This window comes from Centruroides vittatus, unplaced genomic scaffold, assembly GCF_030686945.1.
Source record: "Centruroides vittatus isolate TY-2023 unplaced genomic scaffold, ASM3068694v2 scaffold_1167, whole genome shotgun sequence".
Classification (NCBI taxonomy): Eukaryota; Metazoa; Arthropoda; class Arachnida; order Scorpiones; family Buthidae; genus Centruroides; species Centruroides vittatus.
In genome coordinates, this window is record NW_027122671.1 from 1392542 (window position 1) to 1416302 (window position 23761).

Sequence of the window (23761 nt, forward strand, 5' to 3'; positions counted from 1 at the left end):
TAGCACTTTAATGTTTTCAAATCATTATTCTTCTCTAAAACGTAAAATATTAGTTAAGTGTATTTATATTTACAGTATATTATTTATATGTGAATTTACAAATAAATATACAGGCTCTAAATACATCAAGACTCTAGGCATGGTTGCCTAGTTCTGGCCCTGTTTGGGAGTTGATTAAATAGAATAAGCGGAAATGGTCGCATTTAAAAACAAATAGTTGGATTTAATAAATAATTTTAGTAGTTAAATATTCGTTCAATTAATAACCCGAAGCTGTTTCGAATATTGTTTCTTTATAAGATATGGGGAATTTCTTACATATTTATAGGACCGTCAAGAGGGGAAACTGGGAATTTTTCTCCGGTTCCTTTCATAAAAATAACTAACAGAAAATAAAGTGTTTAAAATTGTTTTTTTTATTAAGTTAACAAAAAACATTCTACGTATTTCATTCGTTAAAAAAAAGGCGGAAAAGAGGCCCGTTTTGCTTATGTAGTCCATATTAAAACTTATGTTCAGTAATATCATTTTTAGATATTACTGAACATAAGTTACTATTACTGAACTAAGTTACTGAACTAATATCAAATTTTCTTTTTCGTTTATTCGTCTTCAATTTATCTATATTTTAACTTAAACCGAAAGGAAACAATACGACAATAATCACACACATCTAATCCAACTAATATTTATTCCGAGCGGGCTTTTCATTGTCGAAACAGAAACGTTTTTGAGGCTATATTCAAAACACAAAACAGAATTAAAAAGTCGTATTATATTTTTAAAACAATAAAACATTTGATAAAAATAAATGTTTCGTCCTAAGATCCTTAACACACAAGAAATGCAATGAAATGAATAAAGCTTCTGTAAATAAAGGCCCAAACAAAATAGCCCCGTCGATCCTCCCTACGAAAGGGTCTGTTCCGAATTAGTTTAAATAAGGTCAAGAACATCAATAATTTAATTTTGATTATTTAGAATTCTGAAAAGGATTAAGATCACAACGTATAAATTTTATATTTTCGAAGAAATGTATCGAATGAGTTTTGAAATTTTAAACCTGGAAAAATTCGTGTTTATAAGTTTATGTACAGTACAACTGGTCTATATTTAATAGCTGGCATTCATAAATCAACTTTTGGGGATGACTTACGCAATAAAAAAGAGCATTAAATTACTTAATAAAAAATCCTTAATGTGTGTGTGTGTGCGTGTTTTTTTTCCAAAAGAATTCTCGTTTCTCATTGGGTGTGTCCCAGTATATTTAGACCACGAACGTAAATTTCTATTTCTTAAACAGAGATATTTACAGCAAAATGTAGATAAAGGAAAACACAAACATTATTTCTGGTTTATACATACGTTAAATAATACTTAGAAATTGCTTTTTAATTGGTCGAATATTTGAATATGGATTAATTAAAAATAAAAATTCAAATGAAAAATATCTACTTTTATATTTTAAGTATGTTTTTATCTAAAATAAACATTAAAAAAAAATTGGTTAATGTAATCCTTGGTGCCAAGATGGCGGCTCGTGTCTGATTCCAGCAAGGAAACAGTGGGACGCACGTTCTAACCTAACCTAACCTAACCTATTAATAACCTATAAATGAATTTAATAAATTACCATAATTATTAGCAACCAAATTATTAGAATAGGTTAGGTTAGGTTAGGTTAGAACGTGCGTCCCACTGTTTCCTTGCTGGAATCAGAGACGAGCCGCCATCTTGGCACCAAGGGTTACATTAACCAAAAAATTTTATACAACAACAACAAAAATATTGCATTATTCAATCGTATAAATTTTAACTTTAATGATTTATCCATTAATTTCGTACGGTTGATTTATACGTAATCGCATATAATTTATTAGCCCGAGAGAAAATGAATTATAAATTTTATCGGAAGAACACTTACGATGTTTAAAGAAGGATCGCGCTTCATCGAAAAAACCATTTCGTTTTTCCTCCATTTTATTTTTGTTTTTGTAGGTTTTTGTCAGGCCATTACTGTCAAAATGCTTTAGCACTGATTCATTCAATGTTTTTCCAGAGCAAGGCTACTTTCGTTAAATGCGGGGATTCAACACAGCTAAATAAATTATTCAACGAAAATTACAAAAATGATTTGAATTAACACACAAATTCGTATTGTTAAAACTTGTATTTACGGTACTTAATTTGCCATAAAATCAACTTTTAAACCGGTAACAAATTCTTATCATAGATATTAATTACAACAACCTACGGCCCGCGGGCCTCCTGTGTAATCTGGCCCGTGTTTTCAAAATACTATAGGCCTACATTTATCAAACGGCCCGCAGAATATGAGTATAATTGTAACTTTTACTTTACACCAGTTCTTTATACGTCGCCGTATACTTAGGCCTATATATTACTTTTATATATAGGCCTAAGTATATTTATGTTTATTATTGTTTATGTACTGTACTTCCTTTTCGACTATTCTCGCAGTCTTTTTTCAATTAACTGTCGATCGCCATCGAATCGTTGACCGGGCCGGTTATAAATCGTAAAAACCTAGAAAATTTGACTCCTTTACACGCCCCTTCATATTTTATTTGGCCATTTAAAAACGTTGCCCTCATTTAAACAAACCGTACTTTATTGTAAATTATTTTCTAAGTTACTTTAAGATTAAAAATACTTGTATAAACCATTCCCATTTTTCTAAATTCTCCACAGGACTAACAGTCAAATATAACAATCTCGCAGCATACAAATTGCTAATAAAATGTTTAAAATACGTTATATTTACGTATCCTTTGTGCGAGGCAAAGAGCCAACTTTCGAGCAACAGTCGTTGACCTTTAGAGGCAGAAGGTGTACACAATGGGATGAAAACTAGAAAAAAGTTGTGAGAAATCTTCCAAGCTAACGTGTTATTTAAGCAATAACAGTTTATGCGTAATAAGAGGCGCCATTTTTTTTAGAAAACGGGAAATAATTTATAGCGCATTGTTCCGCTTAGCTAGTGTATCGTATTGATTAGTAACAGCTACTAATGACTTACTGTACTCCATCTGACAGCGACAACCCACATTATGTTAAGTGAGCTGTCAGAAACAACAGCTTTTAAGGTGCAACTAATAAAATGGGAGCCATTTTGGAGGTCATCCGCACTCTGGTTTCTGAATTAAGACATCAAACTTGCCGGATCTGTTGGGAAGCATTTCGAGAAAACATGCCCCTAGGTATATCTAAACCAGTCCCCTATGATTATCTGAATGGTGAAGTGAGTTTCTAAAATGTTAATGTCTTCATTAACTATGGTGAGTTTTGCTTGGAAAGTCTTTTGCCTCCAGGCTTTCCTTTATGTTTCGCCGGTGAAAAAACTTCACACCTTTTTTCTTTCTCTAAAAAATTCTTTATTCGCCGGACCTTAAAGGCAATTACAAGTTTTTGATTTGATTTTTTTTCTTCCATGTTCCACCGGTTGTGACAATTTGACGAATTGTTAAAGGAAGGAACAGTTTTTAATAAAAGATGTAAAATAGCGGCATCCAATTGAATGACTTTCTGATGCAAATTAAGTGGTAAGCTGCAATTTTGCACAATAACTTTTTACGCCATTTTAAGAGAACAGGTGGACGCTTTTAAGTAAATCTGCAAGTCGGAGAAATGAATATATTTTTATACAATGCCACACAACACAAGGAAAGAACTGTAGAAAATATAATGTTTAAAGTGAAATAACTAGTTTAAATATATTCGGGTCCATTCAAGCTTAAGTGTTAATCTTGTTTACACACGAATTAGTAGTAGTTAAAACTTTTCTGGCATACCGTTAACGTTTACTATTAAATAATAGAAATTACATCACACTGTGTTACAAAGTGTTAACTTGTTTGTAATTTTAACGAGGTTTATCTGAGTAAAATCTGAATATGAAGAAACTGATGAATTCGGTCTCGGTGGGAGGTCCAGACGCTCCATTTACTACTAATGGTCGCCATTATCTTCAGAGGTGGCACATTTCCTATGTGGCGAAAGGATTACGTCATTGGCTGACAACATTTGACTTTCACATTGGGTTAAGGTCGGTCTTCCACTGTCGGTGGTCTTCGTTCTCCTATTACTTACAAATAAACAGAGAGATTGTCAGAAGTGCTGACTCGATGACTTAAGTGCAAATTGGAGGAAAGAAACAACGTTAAGTGGGGAGAATGTTTTTGTAATGTTTCAAAATCCCAAGTGGCTAAAGTTATTGAAAATGTACGAAAAAGTTATAATGTAGATAACGGTCCGAATATATTTGAGTGGTGGGCCCCCGAGGAGTTATGAGATCGGAGGAGACCGAAAACCCACGAGCTAGAGTCATAATTCACAAGGAAAACTGTCAAATAACATCGAAGTCAGGCGTCGTATGTCTGGGCAGAATGTACTCTAGTTTTTATTTCGCTTCTAATTTAAAAAAATTCGCCATTAAATTATATTTGAATGAATCGATGCATAAAGCAATTAACTGGAGAAAAAATAAGGTCGTTCGGCATCGGTTATATTTCATAATAAAATATCATAAAAAAACCGAAATTGGAAATGTTAAACGTGTAATTTACATAGTACATCCATCGTACGAATTTGTACCTATTAAAGTAGTTCGGTCGTTTGATTATAAATTCTAATAAGTTCTGATGAGTTTTTTATTCGTTAGAGACTCGACTCCTCCCATTTTTATCATCTTTAGCAATCTGAGCGTCGTTCCCCTTTAAAAATTTATTGCATCAAGCCAAGCTCCTCTTCTGACAAGACATTATCTCTTCCGAGCCCTTCTTTTTTCAACTGGGTGGAGATTACAACCGTTGACAGCGACACACCCTTAGCTATGTCCAGGCGGTATTTTGTTCGACCCGATAATGATTTTTATCTATAAGAAGGAAAGCTTTGCAATTACTACTATTATTTTTAATAGGTCTGCATCTAATCCCAATCGGATTTCTCAACTGGATGCGGATCGAAGAGGCAAACTGTTCGTATTTGTTTTAAATATACGTGTAAGTAACACTAAGAAATTAAATTTGACTTTCGTTCTCTACAAATACATTAAAGTGTTTATTTACATACTCAACGTATAAAGGAAGAAAATTATATTTACTTTAAAAAATATGCAAAATCCGATTATATTTTTGTTTTTACATACGTATCTTATGAATTTTAATATTTACATCTTCTCGTATGTTAAAACGTGACCGCATGTTTTACATGTTTTTTCGTATACGTCGTCTTCTTTGAGTGTTTCTTCACCGTAATCGTGATTATGTGAGGTATTAGTTTGTCTGTACAAACTACTACGGACACTCATACGGAGAGCTGAAAATAGAAAATTTCTTAATATTATCGTTCTTCTCGAAAAGAAAATAAATATTTAATTTATTCGCACAATACAGTTAAATAATCACCCGGTATCTTCCCTCTTAACAGGCTTATTTCTGCTCTTAAAGAGGGAAAACATGAGGTGATTTATTTATGCAATTACATTAATTTGCCAGTAGAGAAACAGATAACGCCAAATAGAGAATTACCTGGTAAGTTGTTTATATTTTATACGATTGAAAATTATAATACTAAATTATAAAACTTCTGTTTGTAATAAAGAAATCGTAGGAGAAGCAACAACACTATTGATGGATTGTCCCTGGATCAAACAAAAATAATAAATTATGCTTAGACTATTTAAATTTTCATCTTCAGATCACTCTTATAAATGCAATGTATCTTTAATGAAAGCATCAGTGGCATAATGATTAAATTGTAACAATGGTGGTATTAAAACAATAATTATAAAAAGCTTTTAATTTGTTTTTGTGCTCATAAAAAGGAAAATCCTTAAACAATTTTATAAGTTTCTGTCAATTCTTGCAATTAGGTTTCATTTAGTTTCAATTTTTGTATTCTTACAATTTATTTTTCATAAAAAATAAACAGTAAAAACTTTTTTTGCATATTATTGATAATTGCTTTAATGTAACGATTTAAAAAAGACATTTAATATTGATTACACCAATGAATAAATCATAAGTACTTACTTATTTCTCATGTTTATTCAATAAACTCATTTGAAAATTTAAAATAATAAACAGTTATATTGTAGAAATATAATACTTTTGTGTATATTATCATTACAAATCATATTTTAATTCTCATGAATATCTGTTTCATTTCATATAAAGTTGTGTATTTTCTTTTGAAAGTTTAGATAAAAAAGATTTTTGGCTACTTTATTTCAGATTTGAAATCAAAATTTTAAATTATAAATATATTTAAAGTGAAAATTGTAAAATAAAAAAAAATGAAAACAAGATTAGAAAGAATAAGACAAATGTAAGATTTACGTAGAAACATTTGAATTTTCAAATATTTTTAAAATTTTGGTGATGTATTCTTTAGAAATTAATACAGATTTATGAATTAAAAAAGAAAACACATATTTATTCAGATATTTCCCTATTGGTATTTTCCAAATTGGGCGTTGTAACACTTTGGGGTGTTTCCTTACTTATAAAAGGGTGTTGTTATTGAATTGCCAACACTGCTTGGGAGGCAGCACCACTAACAAAAATATCGCATACACTCTAAACGATCAAATTCACCTCAAAACTTGTTCATTTTATAATAAAACCAAAAACCAGTCAGGCAACTTCTGAACCTGTAGTAAATTGCAGATTATAGTTTAAATTTTAAAGTAGGACATTTAATTATTTTCATAACTATATATAATATGTCTCTCTAAAAATTTTAGACAAATTGTTTTTTACTAATTTTTATATTTGTCAAAAATATGTAATTTGACAAAAAAAAAAAAAAACAAAACAAAAACTGGATTTCTCATCCATACTTCCTACAAAACCTACAAAACAAAAGAATGGGGAAAAATGAAATACTTTTTTCGATGAAGCGCGCTCCTTCTTTAAACAGTAAGTGTTCTTTGAATAAAATATATAATTCATTTTCTCTGAGGCTAATAATTATATGTGATTATGTATAAATCAACCCTAAGAAATTAATGGATAAATCATTAAAGTTAAAATTTATACAATTGAATAATGCAATATTTTTGCTGTTGGTGTATAAGTTTACGACTTATTTAAAAACTAAGTCTATGCAGAATAAAGATTTAAATGTAAAAACCAAATAATTGTCCTTTGGTTATTAAAAACTTAAACTGAAGATGAAGAAGAAGAATGACAAAAGATATGAAAAACTGAAATAACTTATGATACAATACATTTGAAAATAAAAAAATTTTTTTAAAGCATTTTTTATTTTTCTCTTTAGTAGAGTTAGGATATCTAGGCAGTAAAAATCATATAAGTAGTTATGTAAGTTATAATTTATATAATCTTTATAACTATTTATATAATTTTTAGTGCTTAGATGTCCTAGCCTTACTTAATACAGTACTAATTTTGGATTAACATATTTTAATATACTTAAGTCTTTAACTTTTAATGAAATTTTCAGGCTAAATAATTTCCTTTTAACTATATGATAAAACATCTAATTACACAGTAAAGTAACATTAGATCATATGTAAAGGCAATTTGCTCTCTTAGTTTTCCTCATAATTTATCCTAATTATGAGAAAAAGAAATCCTGCCTCTTGCTGAGCTGTACCAGATGGACATAATGATTTCAAATATTTCAACGTTTGAAATCATTAGGTCCATTAGAAATAAACTATTTTATGATTATACTATTATTCAATAACAAATAAATTCAATTATGAATTTTAATTAAAATTCAGAATTACATTCATACTGAATTATTATTTATTTAACATAACACTAATTGCAAGTAAGAAATTATCATCATTTATTCTAATTATTGTTGTTAAAGTTTATATCAAAGTTTCTATGACTTTAAATACATATACTAAGCTAAATACATTGAAATCTTATGTCTTATTACTTCAATACAATTTCATAAAATAAGCAGTCTTCTATATGTAATCTTTGCAAAAATCATGATATAAAAAATAGTTAAATCAAAAGTTCCCATGTATGTCATACCAATAACATTATGTTATATACATATTAAATACTTTTGAATGTAAATCATTAGCAAGGTTGAGTCTGAAGTTTTCAATGCGAAAACATGTACATCAGGTGTTCGGTGCCACTTTCCTGTAAACCTAGAAGTTTGGCAATGGCCTTTGGAATGTGAAGCATGATTCCACTGACTTTCCAAACGCCATTGCCAAACTTCTAGGCTTACAGGAAAGTGGTGCTGAATGTCCGACGTACACGTTTTCGCATTGAAAACTTTAGCCTCAACCTAATATTAACTGAAGAGTAAACATATAAGGCAATTTTGAAATAGTGGAACAATCTTCAAGGAATGATTCCTCACAGGAAAATAAAGAAAAATGGTATATGAACATATGTCTGAAAATGAGAGGTTTTTGATAAAAGAAATCTCTTATGACAATGTTAGGTGTATGATAATTTCATTACATAACTATCTTATTAATGTTCTACATATAAAACAGTGACATAAATTGATTAAAGTGAGCTTTAGCTCACTTTAATCAATGTATATTAGTGTGTGCTATTGTAAAGTATTGTATTATTTTAGTAAAGTATGTGCACACTGATTAAAGTAAGATGGAACTCACCTTAGTCAATGTGCACATACTTTACTAAACCATACCTGTCTGCACAATGGATAGGTAGAGTTACTTGGTGGTGTGGCCTCCATGCTCCCCTTCATCTAAATTGTTTGCACTTTTATCTGAGGGGTCACACTAAGATGCTAGATTATGTCACTCTTACTGACAATGCAGACATGTTGCTGTAACATATTATCAATGCCTCGTGTATCACCATTTTCAGGGATCCTAGAACCTTCAAAAGAGTGTAGCAGTCCATGCTCTGACATCTCTACATATAGATATCCTGAACATTTCTTGAAGGAAGCTATGTAATTGAGAAAATTATGTAAGAGAGTTAATAAGAGAATATGCAATGAAATCTGTCTTGAACCTGACATTGTCATAAGATGTTTGATTTCTCAAAAATCTCTCATTTCCAGACAAGACACGTTTATATGCCTTTTTTTCTTAATTTTCCTTTGAGGAATCATCCACAGGAGTTTGTTTCATTATTCCAGAATCATCCTGTGTGTTGTCTTGAATTGGATATTTAGCATGCTGTTCACCAAGCTATTAATTTTACTATTATACTGAAAAAAACACTAGATATTTAATCAAGATGTTAATGTCATCTCTAGTTAATTACTGTATTAAAACTTGATAAAGTGTACAGCAATCCTCAATTAATGTTGCCAATAAGTCTATAGAAACTGTGAAGTTAAGTGAAACAATGTGTAATGAAACCAGTTAAAGTATAGACAAAAGTTCTATAGTAACTTAACTTTTTATTTTTAGTCACAAACACCAAAGGTCCAAAATTCCTCTAATATGAAAGACTGAAATAAATGTTAGTTGTAGTAAATCCTAGGTTTTCCAAAGCAGATATTATATAGACTTATTAAACTTGAGACAGAGAACAATCACCTATACATTTTGGGCCGTTTTAAGCCCAAAGCTCTTCAGTTGGAATATAATTTACACACAGAAATACCTGTAGGATATCTGGTTTGGAAAACCTAGGACTTTTTAAATTGCTTCTTGTCTATTTTTTTTTATTAACTGTAGTAAATCCTAGGTTTTCCAAACCAGATATCATACAGTTAATAAAAAAATTGACAAAAAGCAATTTAAAATAAATATGAGCTATATAAGATTAATGGAAACACATATGCAAACTGTTTTCTAATAATTTGTATATTATTTTTTAATTATTTAATAGGAAATGACATACAATTCATTACAAGAGATTTGAAAAGTGAACGTAAAATATGGTTGTCACATTTATTATTAAAATGCACAAGAATTATGTACTAAAATGTTCTTGCCAAAAGTATGATTTACATCAAATTTCATAAATAGGATTTGAAGATATCAATTTATTTTCAGTTTATCAATTTTCAAATATTTTTGTGTTCAATAATTAAAGAGAAACCTAGTTTAACATTACTTTCTATTGAAAATTTAGAAATGAAGAAAGAACTTCAATTTTCTGCAATTAAGTATAGAAAAAATTTTTAGGCAGTTACTGTTCATCACAAAATTAGTAGGCGTACAATGTACTAATGTAGTCTACAATTTTTGAAATAAATAAATTAAGTATCATTTTACAATTTTATGTATATTAGACTGTGACATGAAAAAAAGATTACAAAGAGCCTAATTGGAATCTGATTTGAAAATGCTTCACACAGGCACATTATATTTATAGTTAGTCACTGATTTGTAGAAAACATTATCAGAGAAAAAACAATATATCAAATACAATCATCTGTAAAACAGTAAAATAAAGGAATCTGAATGAATAATTCTCTTAGGATTAAAGTAATACATTATATAGCTTAACCATGAGCTGAATAAAAAAAAACTTCCTAAGTTATTAGATTTTCTTGCAACATTTGAAGCAATATTTTTTTCTTATTTCACTTATATTCAAAGTCTATAAGTATATAATGAATGAATCCAGTGCATTTATCTACATTTGGAAATCAGTAAATAACAAGAGAGTTGTAGTCATGTTGGGTGGTGTGGGAGCAAGACTAAATCATCATCATTGAAGATAGGTAAAGAATAAACATTTGCAAAGGAAAAATTATAAAGAGCACCTCCTACCTCCATGCAGTCAAAAACAATTGATGATTCCAATGAAATATAAATGACACTGTATAAATTTACATTGATGAAGGCAAATAGGGCAAATTTGTTTATAATTTACATTGATATTAATGTAAATGATGTTTTACATGTTAATGTGGATATAGGTTCTTGTTAATTTGAAAAAAGGTAAAATTATAAATGAATGCAAATTATATTAATCAGATTTCAAGAAAAGAATTTAGTTATTATTATTCTAATTGGATTGTGCTTGCAAACTGTAGCATTTATGTCCCATCTCCTAGAATCAATTTTATTGTTTATAAAGAAAATTCAACAATAATAATTGCAAATGATTACAAAAATAGTATCTTTCCTCAACAACATTATAACAAAATGATGTTAAGTGAGGATTTGCAATACTATTACTATATTTAACTTAAGTAGTGATGCTGTGTTTTAATGCAAAAAATAATTTTTGTTATAGTTATTTTTTACACTTAACACGATAATCTGATTTACTATTTTCCATACAAAAGTTTTTGTTTAGTTCATAAACTTTATTATTATTCAAAAAATTTAAGAATCAGACAGATTCAGAATTAGCATAACTTAAAATTTTTAATGTCATGTTTCCGTGTTTTGTCAGATTTCACTCACTCACACAAAATCAATATGACATGCTTATTCACAATTTGAAAAAGTATTATAATTTATATCCAAGCTTTGTGGAATTATTATTATTTGGGAATAATAATAAATAGACACAGACATAACTAAAAGTTGAAAAGAAGAAGAAGAAAAAAAAGCTATATTTAAGACAACCAAAAGTTTAATAAAAGAGAAACATTCAGATCTTTGCTTGGTCCAAAGATGTCTCTCTTTCAACCTCAGCTCATGTAATAATTCAAATCAAACAGAAATCATGCAGTATATCTTTGTTGACATGCAGTGTTTCAGAAATATGTGTAATTTTTAAATTATATATATATATATACACAGTGGAACCTCACTTAATGAGCACTTTGCACAACAAGTATTTCACATAATGAGCAAAACAAATTGTAAAAGTTTGCCTCGCTTAACAAGCGATGTTTCACATAACAAGTGATGAGGAGAGGGGAAGTCCTGAATTGTGTGCATTCACCATGCTCCATCAGTCTGTGTTTAGCACTCGTTCTAGTGTCGCTTGTGATCACATATTTTTCCAAACTTCTATTCACACATATTACTTATAAACATCAATGACCATAGCCTGTTATATAATAAACATTAATAAAATAATGTAAAAGACAAAAATTACTACAATATAACTCTTATCTTAAAAACCGATGGCGTCAGATAAATTCATTCTTTTAGTTATTTGCACAATATATATCAGTACACGGAAAGTTTATCTCCATTCTTTTCTGACATTCAGAGGCATAAAATTCTACTGTACTCTAATCTGCTTTATTTTTAAAAACAAATCCGAATAAAATTAAAAGATAAAATGGTGCAAATAACTAAAAGTATAATAAACATGCCAAACGATATGCCAAATTCTTGGGTCATTAAATTTAATGACCGATTCCAAATTAAATTTTAGAAATGTCTGAATTAAAAATTAACTATTTATAAATATTAAATTTAATACAAGATGGAAACATAACTGCCTACCTCTAGTCAAATTAATTAATTTTTAATATTTAATTATAGCATTTACATAACCCAAGAATTTGGCATATCGTTTGGAGTGTTTATCAAACATATTAGCTGCAATTTTTTTTGTTTCTGCAAATCAAATTCTCATTCCAGGATGGTTCATTCCATGCTAGAAGAAAAGATGATGATTCACGCTCCTTAAGAGTGTATATTGTACAATTTTTTTTGAATAAATGTTATACGTAAAACATTTGAGCATTTTTTTGGCGTAGAACGCATTATTGTATTTTACTTTAATTTCTATGGGAAAAATTGTTTCACTTAACGAGTGTTTTGCATTGTGAGTAAGACTCTGGAACGATTATGTTTGTTAAGTGAGGTTCCACTGTATACATTTCTAGAACACTGGATGACTCCTTTGTTCAATATTTTGTGGATGAAGAGTGCGGTATATGAAGATTGCCCAAAAAATATTGAAACTCTTAAGGCAAAAAGTTTGTAGCCAGTAACATAACTCAGAATATGTTGCATTGCTCTATGTATGATATCCTTCAGAGATTTGAAGAGTGTTTGCACACAAATGAGGATCAATTGTATGATGTCATCTTCAAAACAAATGGCAAACTATGTTGTTTGAAATCTCATACATAAAAATTTGTTTAGAAATATTTAAAAGTTAATATCTGTCTATTTATAATTGCTTGTTTTCCTGCTGGATATTGTATAAGCAGAAAACCTGTTCAATGAGGAAAAGGAAGAGGTTTTTGGGTATGAAGAACATAATTTAACCTGGATAAAGCATAAATTTAATATATCACTTGTATACAAATAAGTAAAATACCTCCAGATAAAATGGTCATCATAGAGCAAGAAAAACTGCATTCCAAAGATGATTTTACACTTATCAGAGAAATGAAGGTCATATGACAAAAGGGACAAACTAACACAGGGACTTTATTAATATTATTTTTTCCTTAAATTAACCAGGAATAGAAAAGAATACTTTAAGTATCAAGAACTCAAGAATCAAATCAATTTCCAAGAACTGAGTTCTCAAGAACAAGCAACGAATTTGATTTGTGAAAGTAATGAGAGTAAGTCAACTTAGTACTGCCAACTTATCTTATACAGAGTAGTTAGTAACTAACTATTGTAATACCAATAACTTGAAAACAAGATGATAAACATGCTGACAATTACAGAGATTGAAGTAAATAATTAATTAGAGTATTAACATTCTTCAAAAAGGCAGATCACAGAATAACTTGGTTTCTGTATTACTACAATGCAATCAGAACTTCTGATGGCAGAACAAGACACCAGTTTGCTACTCAAATTGATTGTTTAGTATCATGTGAGCTCATAAAGATTGCATCTTAGAAGCATTCAAATACCTAGACAAACTTTCAGAACAATGAAAACTTTTTGTAATTGAATAGTTCTCAACTCTCTGCATTTGAATATTCCCATCTTCAATTACAATCACTTTGGTTTAACATATTAAGCACCACAATAGAAAGGCATAAAATATCACACTGAACCACTTCAGTGCAAAATGTGTGCCAGAGAAAAAAAAATAAATGGTGTAGTTTAATTATGTTTTAGTGTCTACCAAAAAAAGAGATAACCTGGAACATTAATTACTGTGCAATATATAAATATAACTATGTTTTGCAGAATACTTTCATTAAGGTGAATAATTACACTTTTATGTAACAAAAATGTGGGGTAGATCATTGATGCTTTTGACTCATGGAAGTCAATTACTCCAAACTATAAGTTGGCCAGGTATGTTCTATACAAACTACTTTTATTAATAGACACACATTTCTATTCAAATTCAAAGTTTTCTTAGAACAATCTGTTAAAAAACTAACTGTTAAATTTATAATAATTTTTTAAATTTACTTAATTTAATTCAAATAGATAAATTACTTGTATTGTTATTACCCAGTTTCATTGACAAGTTTCATTTCTTCTCCTGTATCATTGTTCAATGTATAATCTTGTGAAAAAAATTTTTACATCACTTTTTTGCTTAAGTGATCTTCAAATTAATTTGATTATGTTTTCCAAAGTTATTATCCAATGTTTGCACATCTGCAGCTCTATGTGAATCATTAAAATTTAATGAATTGTTCTAAAAAAATTTAATTTGAATGCAGTTACATTTGAACATGTTCCACTAATGAAAATCAAACAATCATTTTAGTTTTTGTCATTATCATCAAGCAAAATAAAAATTTTTTACAATATCTTAAAAAGAATAATCTTTCTTTTCCACTATTATCACTTGATAAATCTTAACAGTGTATTGCATTTTGCAATTTAATTTTAAGTTTGGTCATAGCATCAAAAATGGTTTATTTTCTTGAATGTTAGTAAATTGAAATTCAAAAATTATTAGAAAATTATATCTTGAAGAAGGCATTGACATTCACTCAATAATGTTATAGATGAAATATGTCATTCACCACAGATAAATTAATCCCTACCTAAGCATTCAGAAAAAACTGCTGTTAATGCCTGGATTGGGTAAAAGCATAAAATTTGCTTCTTGCCATACACACAAGTTATGGAAGTTGATGATACAATCTCTTGTGAAAGTAATAGTAACCAGACAAAATTGGCATCCTTGGTAAAAAGTCAACCTCTTTTAGCATCTGCATTTGTTGTAAGTGATATGGATGCAGATAAGCACTTCTTAAAACCCGCCACACAATCACAGTTTTCCATCCATACAATTCTTCTAGTATTGTCATCTGCATTTTCTTCTACATGAGCCAGCATTATTCTTCAGCAATGCCTTAATCACTCTGATCATCCAACCATCTTTATATATTATAAATTAGCTTTCCCTATAAGATTCATTACTAAATTTGTGCAATATGAAGTAGAATGAATATTACTTAAAAAATTATTAAAATTTTTTCTTTAAAGTATGTAAAATTGTTATATACTTATGTTTCATTTGAATGTGTTTATACCTAGATTTAAAGTATTTTCTTTAAACATAACTTAAATATATATTAAAATAAATAAAACAATGGGATTGGTTATTAGAAATCAATAAAAATTAAAATGTTTAAAATACTTAAACACAGCGAGTCAAAATACTCAATTTTCCCGACTTCGAAGCAGTTGACACAAGACAAGCGGAAATACTCAAAGACAACAATACCTTTTATTAAACAATTATCACCATTATGATAAGTATTGTTGTCTTTGAGTATTTCCGCTTGTCTTGTGTCAACTGCTTCGAAGTCGGGAAAATTGAGTATTTTGACTCGCTGTGTTTAAGTATTTTAAACATTTTAATTTTTATTGATTATAACTTAAATATTAAATAATTTTTTAATATATATATATTCAAATAATATATAAAATATTTTAATTAGTGATGAAACAAACCTTTTATTTTTTTATCATAGGCTTTCTTTTTTCGCTTATCTCTATCTTGAGCTCTTTGGTCACGAGCAGTTTCCAAATTTTCTTCAGATTCCCAAACCATCTTGGCTCTATCTTCTACCTAATATATTTCATTTTTATCTTTTATTAAAAGAAATAGACATTTTATCATCAATAAATAATATTTTAATGCTAATTTAAAGAACAATATATCAAAATAAAATAATAAATCACCTGACATTTCAAATATAATTTCATATCTCCTCTACTGTAGTGAGGGTTCTTTTTTACAATGTACTTTAATGGAGGTTCTCTTTTATCTAGATCACAATCCTTCAACAAATACTCTTTTTTAGCATCTGTCCTTGTAATAAGTTTATGACAACCATCATTTTCCCTTCAAAATAAAATTTTGATTATTAAAAACGTATATTTATTTTTAATAATCCACTACAACAGATATCTGATAGATCTCAAATGATTTAAAATCCATAAATTAAAAAAAATATATTCATATAAATTATGAAAAACTGGAAATTAAAATAATTTAACAATTCTCAATAAAATGTAAGAGCAATCAGACCTGCAGTTGTCGCAAATATAAACATCGAAATTTGTGAGAAGAAAGGAATTCACAAATTCAACATCACATTTTTCACAATGAAGTCTATCCTCTTCAATAGGAGGAGCCTGCTCAATGTATATTGTTTTAGGTTGCGATGGCTCATCATCACATTCTTCAAGAAGAAATCCACCTCCAGTATTTTGTAATTTGGGAGGTACTTTCACAGTTTGCTCCTTGCAAGATTGACTGAAAAACAAAATTAAGCATTATATTTTTAAATTAAAAGTTAAAATTAAATAATTAAATTAATATAAATTTGACTGATAATAGTTATTAATTATTTAAACACCTACTTGATAAACTTAATATTTATTCATGTTTAGATCATAGATATATAACAGTCAAGTTACTTAAATTTCAGTTAAAATCAATTAATGAATATTAATTATTCTATATATTGTTTCAAAACTTAAATTCCATCTAATAAAACTACAATTTAGGATCTTAAAACAATTAACAGAATTTAGTATGAATTAGTTACATGGCATGTGCATTTTGTATAAATGATACATAATACAGTATTTATTATGACTATTAGACCATAATAAATACCCAATTTCATTTGATTTAAAACATCTCAGTGTAATGGCATCAGTTTTTTAAAAGTAAATATCATCAACTTTACAAAATTGATGACATTATGTCATTGATACACAAAAATCCCCATAAATGCCAAAAATCAAATTTTACAGGAGTAATAAAAGGCAATTACTTCTGCATATAAAAGCAAAAGATTTTTCCATATGAAGGTTCATTTTAACTTATAATTATGTAATTATATAGATTTACTATTCACTAAACTCCATAATAGAAAAAGATTTTAGTTATGATGTTTCCTCAGCAACATGAATTGCCCAATTATACATGAGCTTATTACAAGTAACAGTAGAACCATCTCTACTTGTTAAATGTTTTCAAAATTTTTATACACTTCAAGAGCTTGCACAACTATGACATAAAACTTACTTGATGCATAGTGGTTCTATGAGGTTTTTGTGTGTCAACAAAGATTTACTTTTAAAAACCTAATGCTATCATATTGATGTTTTAAATTAAATAAAAATTTTGTTCTAATTTTTAAAAAACTGTTTAAAATTTTGAATTTCTTCAGAACATTCAAACATACAGATGTTCTCATTCTAACTTAAGATTTAAACTTTGTGGGTCTGACAATGGATGGAGAAGTCCAGAAAAATGCTTAATTAAACAAACAAAAAGCTTTGACTCCTATAATGATCTTAGCATTTACAGTTTCTCCTCATAACAACAGATTGAATTACTACTTCCACAGTATCTATTACAGATACATAATCATTTGATAAACATTAGAGTATATTTAATATTTCTTGGTTAAACATTTTTTTCAGAAGACCACTCTTCAGCAGATTACAGTACTTTGGTGCTTCTGAATCAAAAATTCATGATTATTTGTTAATCTATATTCAAGTTTACACACACTGAATTAAATAATTTGTGTTTTGTATCTATGTGAACCTTCTGCCATTCAGAGAAAGTAATAACATTATAATGCTAACAGTAAATCAAGTTAACACATGATATATCAGAAAGAGTAGACATATTGTAAATCTTTCCACATTAAATCTGTTATATTATTAAAATGTTTTATTACATCTATTTCTTCCACAGCTAGGATGATGTAGTCTTTTAAATCTTATAGAGAAATGATAATTTCTTATAATGTTAATTTTATCCTAACTCCACTTTACATTACTATTTACCTTCAACTGCTTTGATATTAAGAAGTACTTCAACAAAGCAGTTAAAGGTAAACAAATAAATGTCCTCTTTCATTTCATAAATTTGAAAGACTGCGTCATCCAAACCATAAATATAAAGCAATGTTTTTCCATATTTTCAACTCAAATCCCATTTCTTCAATCTTCAAAAAGAATTTTGTCCACTTTTAAACACTAAAAAAACTTAAAAGTAAGGAAAAATGTTTTTGAATTGTTGTTTTGTGATGAAAATTGTAACTCATTCATTTCCTTACTAAAACCGAAATTTATCATTTTTTATGTCAGTTTACTTAACAAAGTTTCAGGTTTCTACACTAAATTATTATCCATTATTATACAATATGATTTTACTCAAGTAAAATTGAGTAATAACAAAATTCGAGTAGTAGTTACTTTTAAGTAAATGGTACACACATTACATAACACAATTTACCTAAAAGTAACTTCTACTGAATCATTTTACCTTTTAAGCGTCGATTCGGTAGCCAATCGTGATTTTCGTAACAACAACGCTTTCTGACGATTTCTTTCTATCCTTTCCTCTTGCTTTTTGGTTAATTTAATTTCGTTATCGACGAGTTTCTTGCTATTTGCTGAATTTTCCAATTGTTCCATGTTTTAAAACAATTAAAATTTCTATTTAAACATTTAATCGCATCAAACGTGATAAGAATTTAAGCGATAGATGGCATACCAGGGAGTGTTTTTTGACGTTCGTGGGCGCGTTCGTAAGCGAGCCAATAACATTGTTCGTTTCAAATGAAACGGGCTATGTCATTGGCTTCTTTATCCAGCCGTATTGAAACGCTTTCTTTTACTAGGCAGTGTGCCCGTTTGAATAATTCGTATATCTATAAAATAAAAAATTTAATGAAAAAAATAAGTTATTATTTGGAAAATTATTAAGGGCTGAGATAGAGAGAGGAAATTATAGGGTTGGAATTTTCACAATCGGATTAGTTGCGAATATTAACGGTTTTTACGGTTCTATTTGAATTATTTTTTTTCGGATTGGATTGATGGAATAAGGCAACGCGACACATGGCCGATTTGCCAAAGAGGTGACTCCCGGGAGGACTTTTATAATAATTGGGTGTTAAGCACACGAAGAAAACTCGGAAAACGCCACGTGGCCAGCCCTTCCGAGCGAGGCGCGAACCCACGACCGAACTCCCAGTCTTCAGGGTACGAAAACCACGAAGACCACTTGGCACGAAAAACTCAATGAGCCAGCCCGTTGATCAGGCGCGAACCCGAGACCAACTAACACTGTTCAACGATTTTATCCACATTTTTTGCTTTTTTTTCATTCAGCGTCAATAGTTGACGATCGCTTTCCAAGCATTGTTATCATAACAGAATTAATATTTAATATTACAAGACTGACAAATTTTTATTCTTTAATAATAAAAAAGTGAATGATTTCATTTGAAGAACATATTCAAAATGAACCATTCAATGGAGAAAGTGATAGTGCTACGAAATCATTTCAGAAAAATCTATGAATTTTTCTACATTTATCTTTATTTAATTTGAACTCGTTAATTTTTTTTTTGTTATAGTTATGAATTAATTAATGAAGATACTATCCATGCTGGTATTAAAAGTAAATTGTAAACTTGCTAAGAATATATTATGTTGATAGTGTTCCTCTAGTGAAGAGCAAGAGCAAGTGAACGTTATTTTTATTTTTATTTTTTTTTTCAAAAAAGCATTACAGTATTTTTAGTACGAATTAATAAAAAGTAAGGGTAAAGACTGGACTTGTAAATAATATGCTTTGCAGAAATGTGCAAATTGTTAAGATCTGTGCATATCTCAGATTTTTTTGATGCATATAAAAGTACATTTTTGAAATAAATATTTGAAACATTTTTGGAGATGAATGATTAGGAAGCGAAATAATTTAAAATATATTTTTAAAATAATTTTCATTAAATACATTGAAAATGAATAATGCAATTTAAGATAGTGTAATTTATTTTAAATTTTATCAATTAAATATATTCTTTTTTTATTATTATATTTTTTTAAAAACTCCACCCTGTGGGCACTAAGAGGGCCTCTTCTAAAGGCCCATTATGGGTTCGGCCAGGCCCACAATGGGGTGACCGGGTGGTGAGGGACGGAGCCCGACATATCCGAACGGACTACCCCCGAAAAATTCCTGGGGATTATTCGACCAGTTCGGATTTGATCCCGGGTCTCCAGAGCGGTAGGCTGACATCTTGACCGCTCGGCCATCCGGCCAGCAATTAAATATATTCAGTAAATAACAATAAAATAAATATGTGTAAATAATATTTTAAATAATTTATAAAAATAATGTACTAAAATATTAACGAATTAAAAATTAATTTTAGTTTTATAAATTTATTACCTATTAATTAACGTATTTAACTTTTATTAACTAGCACTAATTTAGGATTTGCCGCAAGAGGGCGTTGGTAAGTGGTAAACAAGTTGGCGGAGTTTTTTCCTCAACCTTGAATCGTTATATAAATATAGATAAGTGTGATACTACCGATATAGAATATATGTCGAATTACGCAATTTTTGGTTGTATTCTATCTCAGAGTGTTGATATGGTAGCTGGAAATCATGCTAGGAAACAAATTTTTCTATTTTTTAAAAAATATTTCCTATAATGGTGAGATACGAAATCATATAAACAAAATGGTTTCGAGAGAATTCAGAAATATTCACGATCTCACTAAAAGTATAGTTAGTGGAGCAAGTACGGTATCTGTAGATGCCAAAGCCAGACAGTTTTGCATGAAGTATGTAAATTTGTCTTCTGAAGAAAAAAAAGACTTATTTATTCACTTAACAAAGTACTATGGTGTGGATCATAATCTCGTACTTCAAATGTCGCAAACTATCGTAAGTAACAAAGACAAGGGAGAATGTTTCAGAATGAGAGCCGAGGAAAAGCTTAAAACCGCTCTTATGCCTTCTTACCAAGAACTATTTAGTCGCATAGGGAGGCTCGAAAAAGGAGTTAAATTTCTTGTGGATTTGCGCACCGATTTGTTGGATTTGATTGCGCTGGTCGATAACATTCATCCGTATTTTTACCAGTTAAAAGCATTAAATGCGACTCTACGTGATCTTCTTTCGTTATGGTTTTCGGTCGGATTTTTGCAACTGGAAAGGGTTACTTGGGATTCGTCCTGCGACATGTTACAGAAAATATCTGAATACGAAGCTGTCCATCCTATGAGAAGTTGGACCGACCTCAAAAGCAGAGTTGGATTGTATCGCCGATGCTACGTATTCACTCACAGTAGTATGCCTAAAGAACCTGTAGTCGTACTGCATACGGCACTTACAAATGAGATTGCCTCGTCGATTCAATCGATTGTCGTTAATCAAAGAATGCACTCCGAAGGAGATATTAGTTTAACTTTGAACAGATTAGAAGATCCAAAAAATATAAGTGCAGCAATTTTTTATTCAATTACATCAACTCAAAGAGGATTACAAGGAATTGAATTGGGAACACAATTAATAAAAAGAGTTGTACAAGAGATTTTAACAGAATTTCCTCATCTAACTCAGTTTTCGACTCTCTCGCCTATTCCTGGATTTAAAACTTGGCTTATGCTTGAAATTCAAAAATATGAGAAACAAGAACAAACTGTAGAAAACTTTTTTACAAATGATGAACTTTCTATTTTAGAGAAACATCTTGTGGAAAATACATATTCTGTGATCCCAAGACTAAAAAAATTATTAAGTAGTAATAGTTGGATAAATGATGAAATACTTTCTAACATTTTACATATTCCTTTAATGAGAATTTGTGCTCATTATTTGTATAAAGAAAAAAGACGTGGATATGCATTAAATAATGTTGCTAACTTCCATCTAAGAAATGGTGCGGTTCTATGGAGATTAAACTGGAAAGCTGATCTTTCACCTAGAGGTCTTGACCATTCTTGTGGTATGATGGTAAATTACAGATATTTTTTAGATAAGGTAGAAGAATTTAGCTGTATGTATGTGGAAAAACAGGAAATCGAAGCGTCAGATCAATTTATTCAACTATTAAAACCAATATCCTTTTCTTCTAGTCTTTAACGTGTTAAGGTTTTGAACAAAACTTTAAAATAAATTAAAATATTTCTATATTATTTACAATTTCATTTTTTTTTTTTTTGTTGCATTTACAAATTTTTAAATCCTACATATAAAAACTTTACAAGTCATTTTCAATATTAAACATTGAGAACTGTGTTAAAATTTCTAAAATGTAATTTTCAGATGTATTGATGTATATTGTAGCTTTTTATAAAAAATAATCATCATTAAAAAAATATTTCTAATTAAAATAAATCTTTAATTATTGAAGTATAGAGTTTTGTTATGTAAATAATACATGATGTAAAGTTTAATGTGTTATTTATATTAAGTTCTCCAAAATATTTTTAATTTTATTGATTTGTTATATATTATTTTACTTAATATTTGAATGTTTGTAATATTTAAATGTTGAAATTTTTAATCTTCAAATCACTTATTAAATTGTATGCTTTGTAATTAAATACATAACTTGTATATAATATGCAAAATTATAAATATAGATAATTATCAGTGTTAAAATTTGAGGCAGGTTAAAAATGTTTGTGAATATGCGAATTTAAGACAATACATAACCTTTTTAAAAATACAGTATTTAATAAATTTAAAATTGATCTTTCTAGCCTCCAGATGGCGTAACTTGTCAGTATTCTTGGTAACAAGAATTTTCACTCTCAGATGGCGCCATCAGTGATTAAGTTGTAATCACTGAAGGCGACATTTTAAATTTGAGCACAGACAGTTTTAGAATCGCGCATTATTATTCTAATCAATAAAAATTTTTTTCGTTTATAAGAAAATAAACATTTCTCTCCCCTTGTGTTCATATGGTGGTTGTTTTTCATTGCAATTCTAATTAGAAATATAAAAGCTGTTTAAAATGTTTGTATTTGCATGTATTTTGGAGTTTAAACAAAAATAATAATTATTTTTTATTTTTATTCAACCGTTTAGAACGTCTTTCTAATCGTACCCTCAATGGGTTCGGCAAAACCCCCAATGTAAGGGAAGGGCGGACATATTCAAGATGTATTCAAATGTACGGTTTATATACAAATGAATCGGTGAGTGGAAAAACAGTACAACTCCGAAATTGTCAGTTTTTAATTGAGATAGCCAAAATCACATTTAAACGTGGGCCTTCCTGATGAGTTGAACAGAAGTATAACTAACACACTGTACGCATTTACGAGGCTACCTGTTATGTTATTGGATGGAAAAACGATATAACACCTGGAGTTATAACATTCTTCCACCCTGTATACAAATAACACGATCTTTAATGTACAATGACACAATGTTCTCCTTATACAATATACAGTCGCAAATTAAAACTATATACAGTATCAGTAATCAAATATACAGATGTAACTGACTTCAAAAGCTGGTGGCCAAACTATTATTAAAAAAAACCTGCAAATCACCTGTTCAAGGAAATAATGAAACCTCAGTTTCAACCTACAATCAGTTAATCTATGACAGTTCTACACCAGGTTATATTTCTGCTAGTCGTTTTATCAGAGGACTACATACAAA

General features: G+C 29.2%; 2 protein-coding genes across 2 annotated transcripts; one reads left to right on the forward strand and one right to left on the reverse strand.

The window, feature by feature from the left end:
* Positions 1–3822: 3822 nt before the first annotated feature.
* On the reverse strand, positions 3823–18831 carry Xpac (DNA repair protein complementing XP-A cells homolog Xpac). The gene is made up of 5 exons (XM_067284231.1): positions 18606–18831; positions 16344–16571; positions 15995–16157; positions 15764–15881; positions 3823–5337 (listed from the first exon to the last, which is right to left on the reverse strand). The coding sequence occupies exons 1-5, from the start codon at positions 18755–18757 to the stop codon at positions 5189–5191; spliced, it is 810 nt and encodes a 269-aa protein (XP_067140332.1). The 5' UTR covers positions 18758–18831; the 3' UTR covers positions 3823–5188.
* A 1769-nt stretch (positions 18832–20600) lies between these two features.
* Positions 20601–22495, forward strand: LOC136986652 (malonyl-CoA decarboxylase, mitochondrial-like). Its single transcript, XM_067284234.1, has one exon. It carries the CDS (start codon positions 20744–20746, stop codon positions 22223–22225), a length of 1482 nt encoding a protein of 493 aa, XP_067140335.1. The 5' UTR covers positions 20601–20743; the 3' UTR covers positions 22226–22495.
* Positions 22496–23761: the final 1266 nt, after the last annotated feature.

What these genes read in the sequence shown, in the direction of transcription:
- Xpac (XM_067284231.1), bottom strand. Translation starts at nt 18,757, where the DNA reads ATGGAACAATTGGAAAATTCAGCAAATAGCAAGAAACTCGTCGATAAC. An exon ending in AATTATATTTGAAATGTCAG is followed by an intron (nt 15,882 to 15,994) that starts GTGATTTATTAT and finishes GAAATATATTAG; the next exon opens with GTAGAAGATAGAGCCAAGAT. An exon ending in CTATGATAAAAAAATAAAAG is followed by an intron (nt 5,338 to 15,763) that starts GTTTGTTTCATC and finishes TTCTATTTTCAG; the next exon opens with CTCTCCGTATGAGTGTCCGT.
- LOC136986652 (XM_067284234.1), top strand. Translation starts at nt 20,744, where the DNA reads ATGCTAGGAAACAAATTTTTCTATTTTTTAAAAAATATTTCCTATAAT.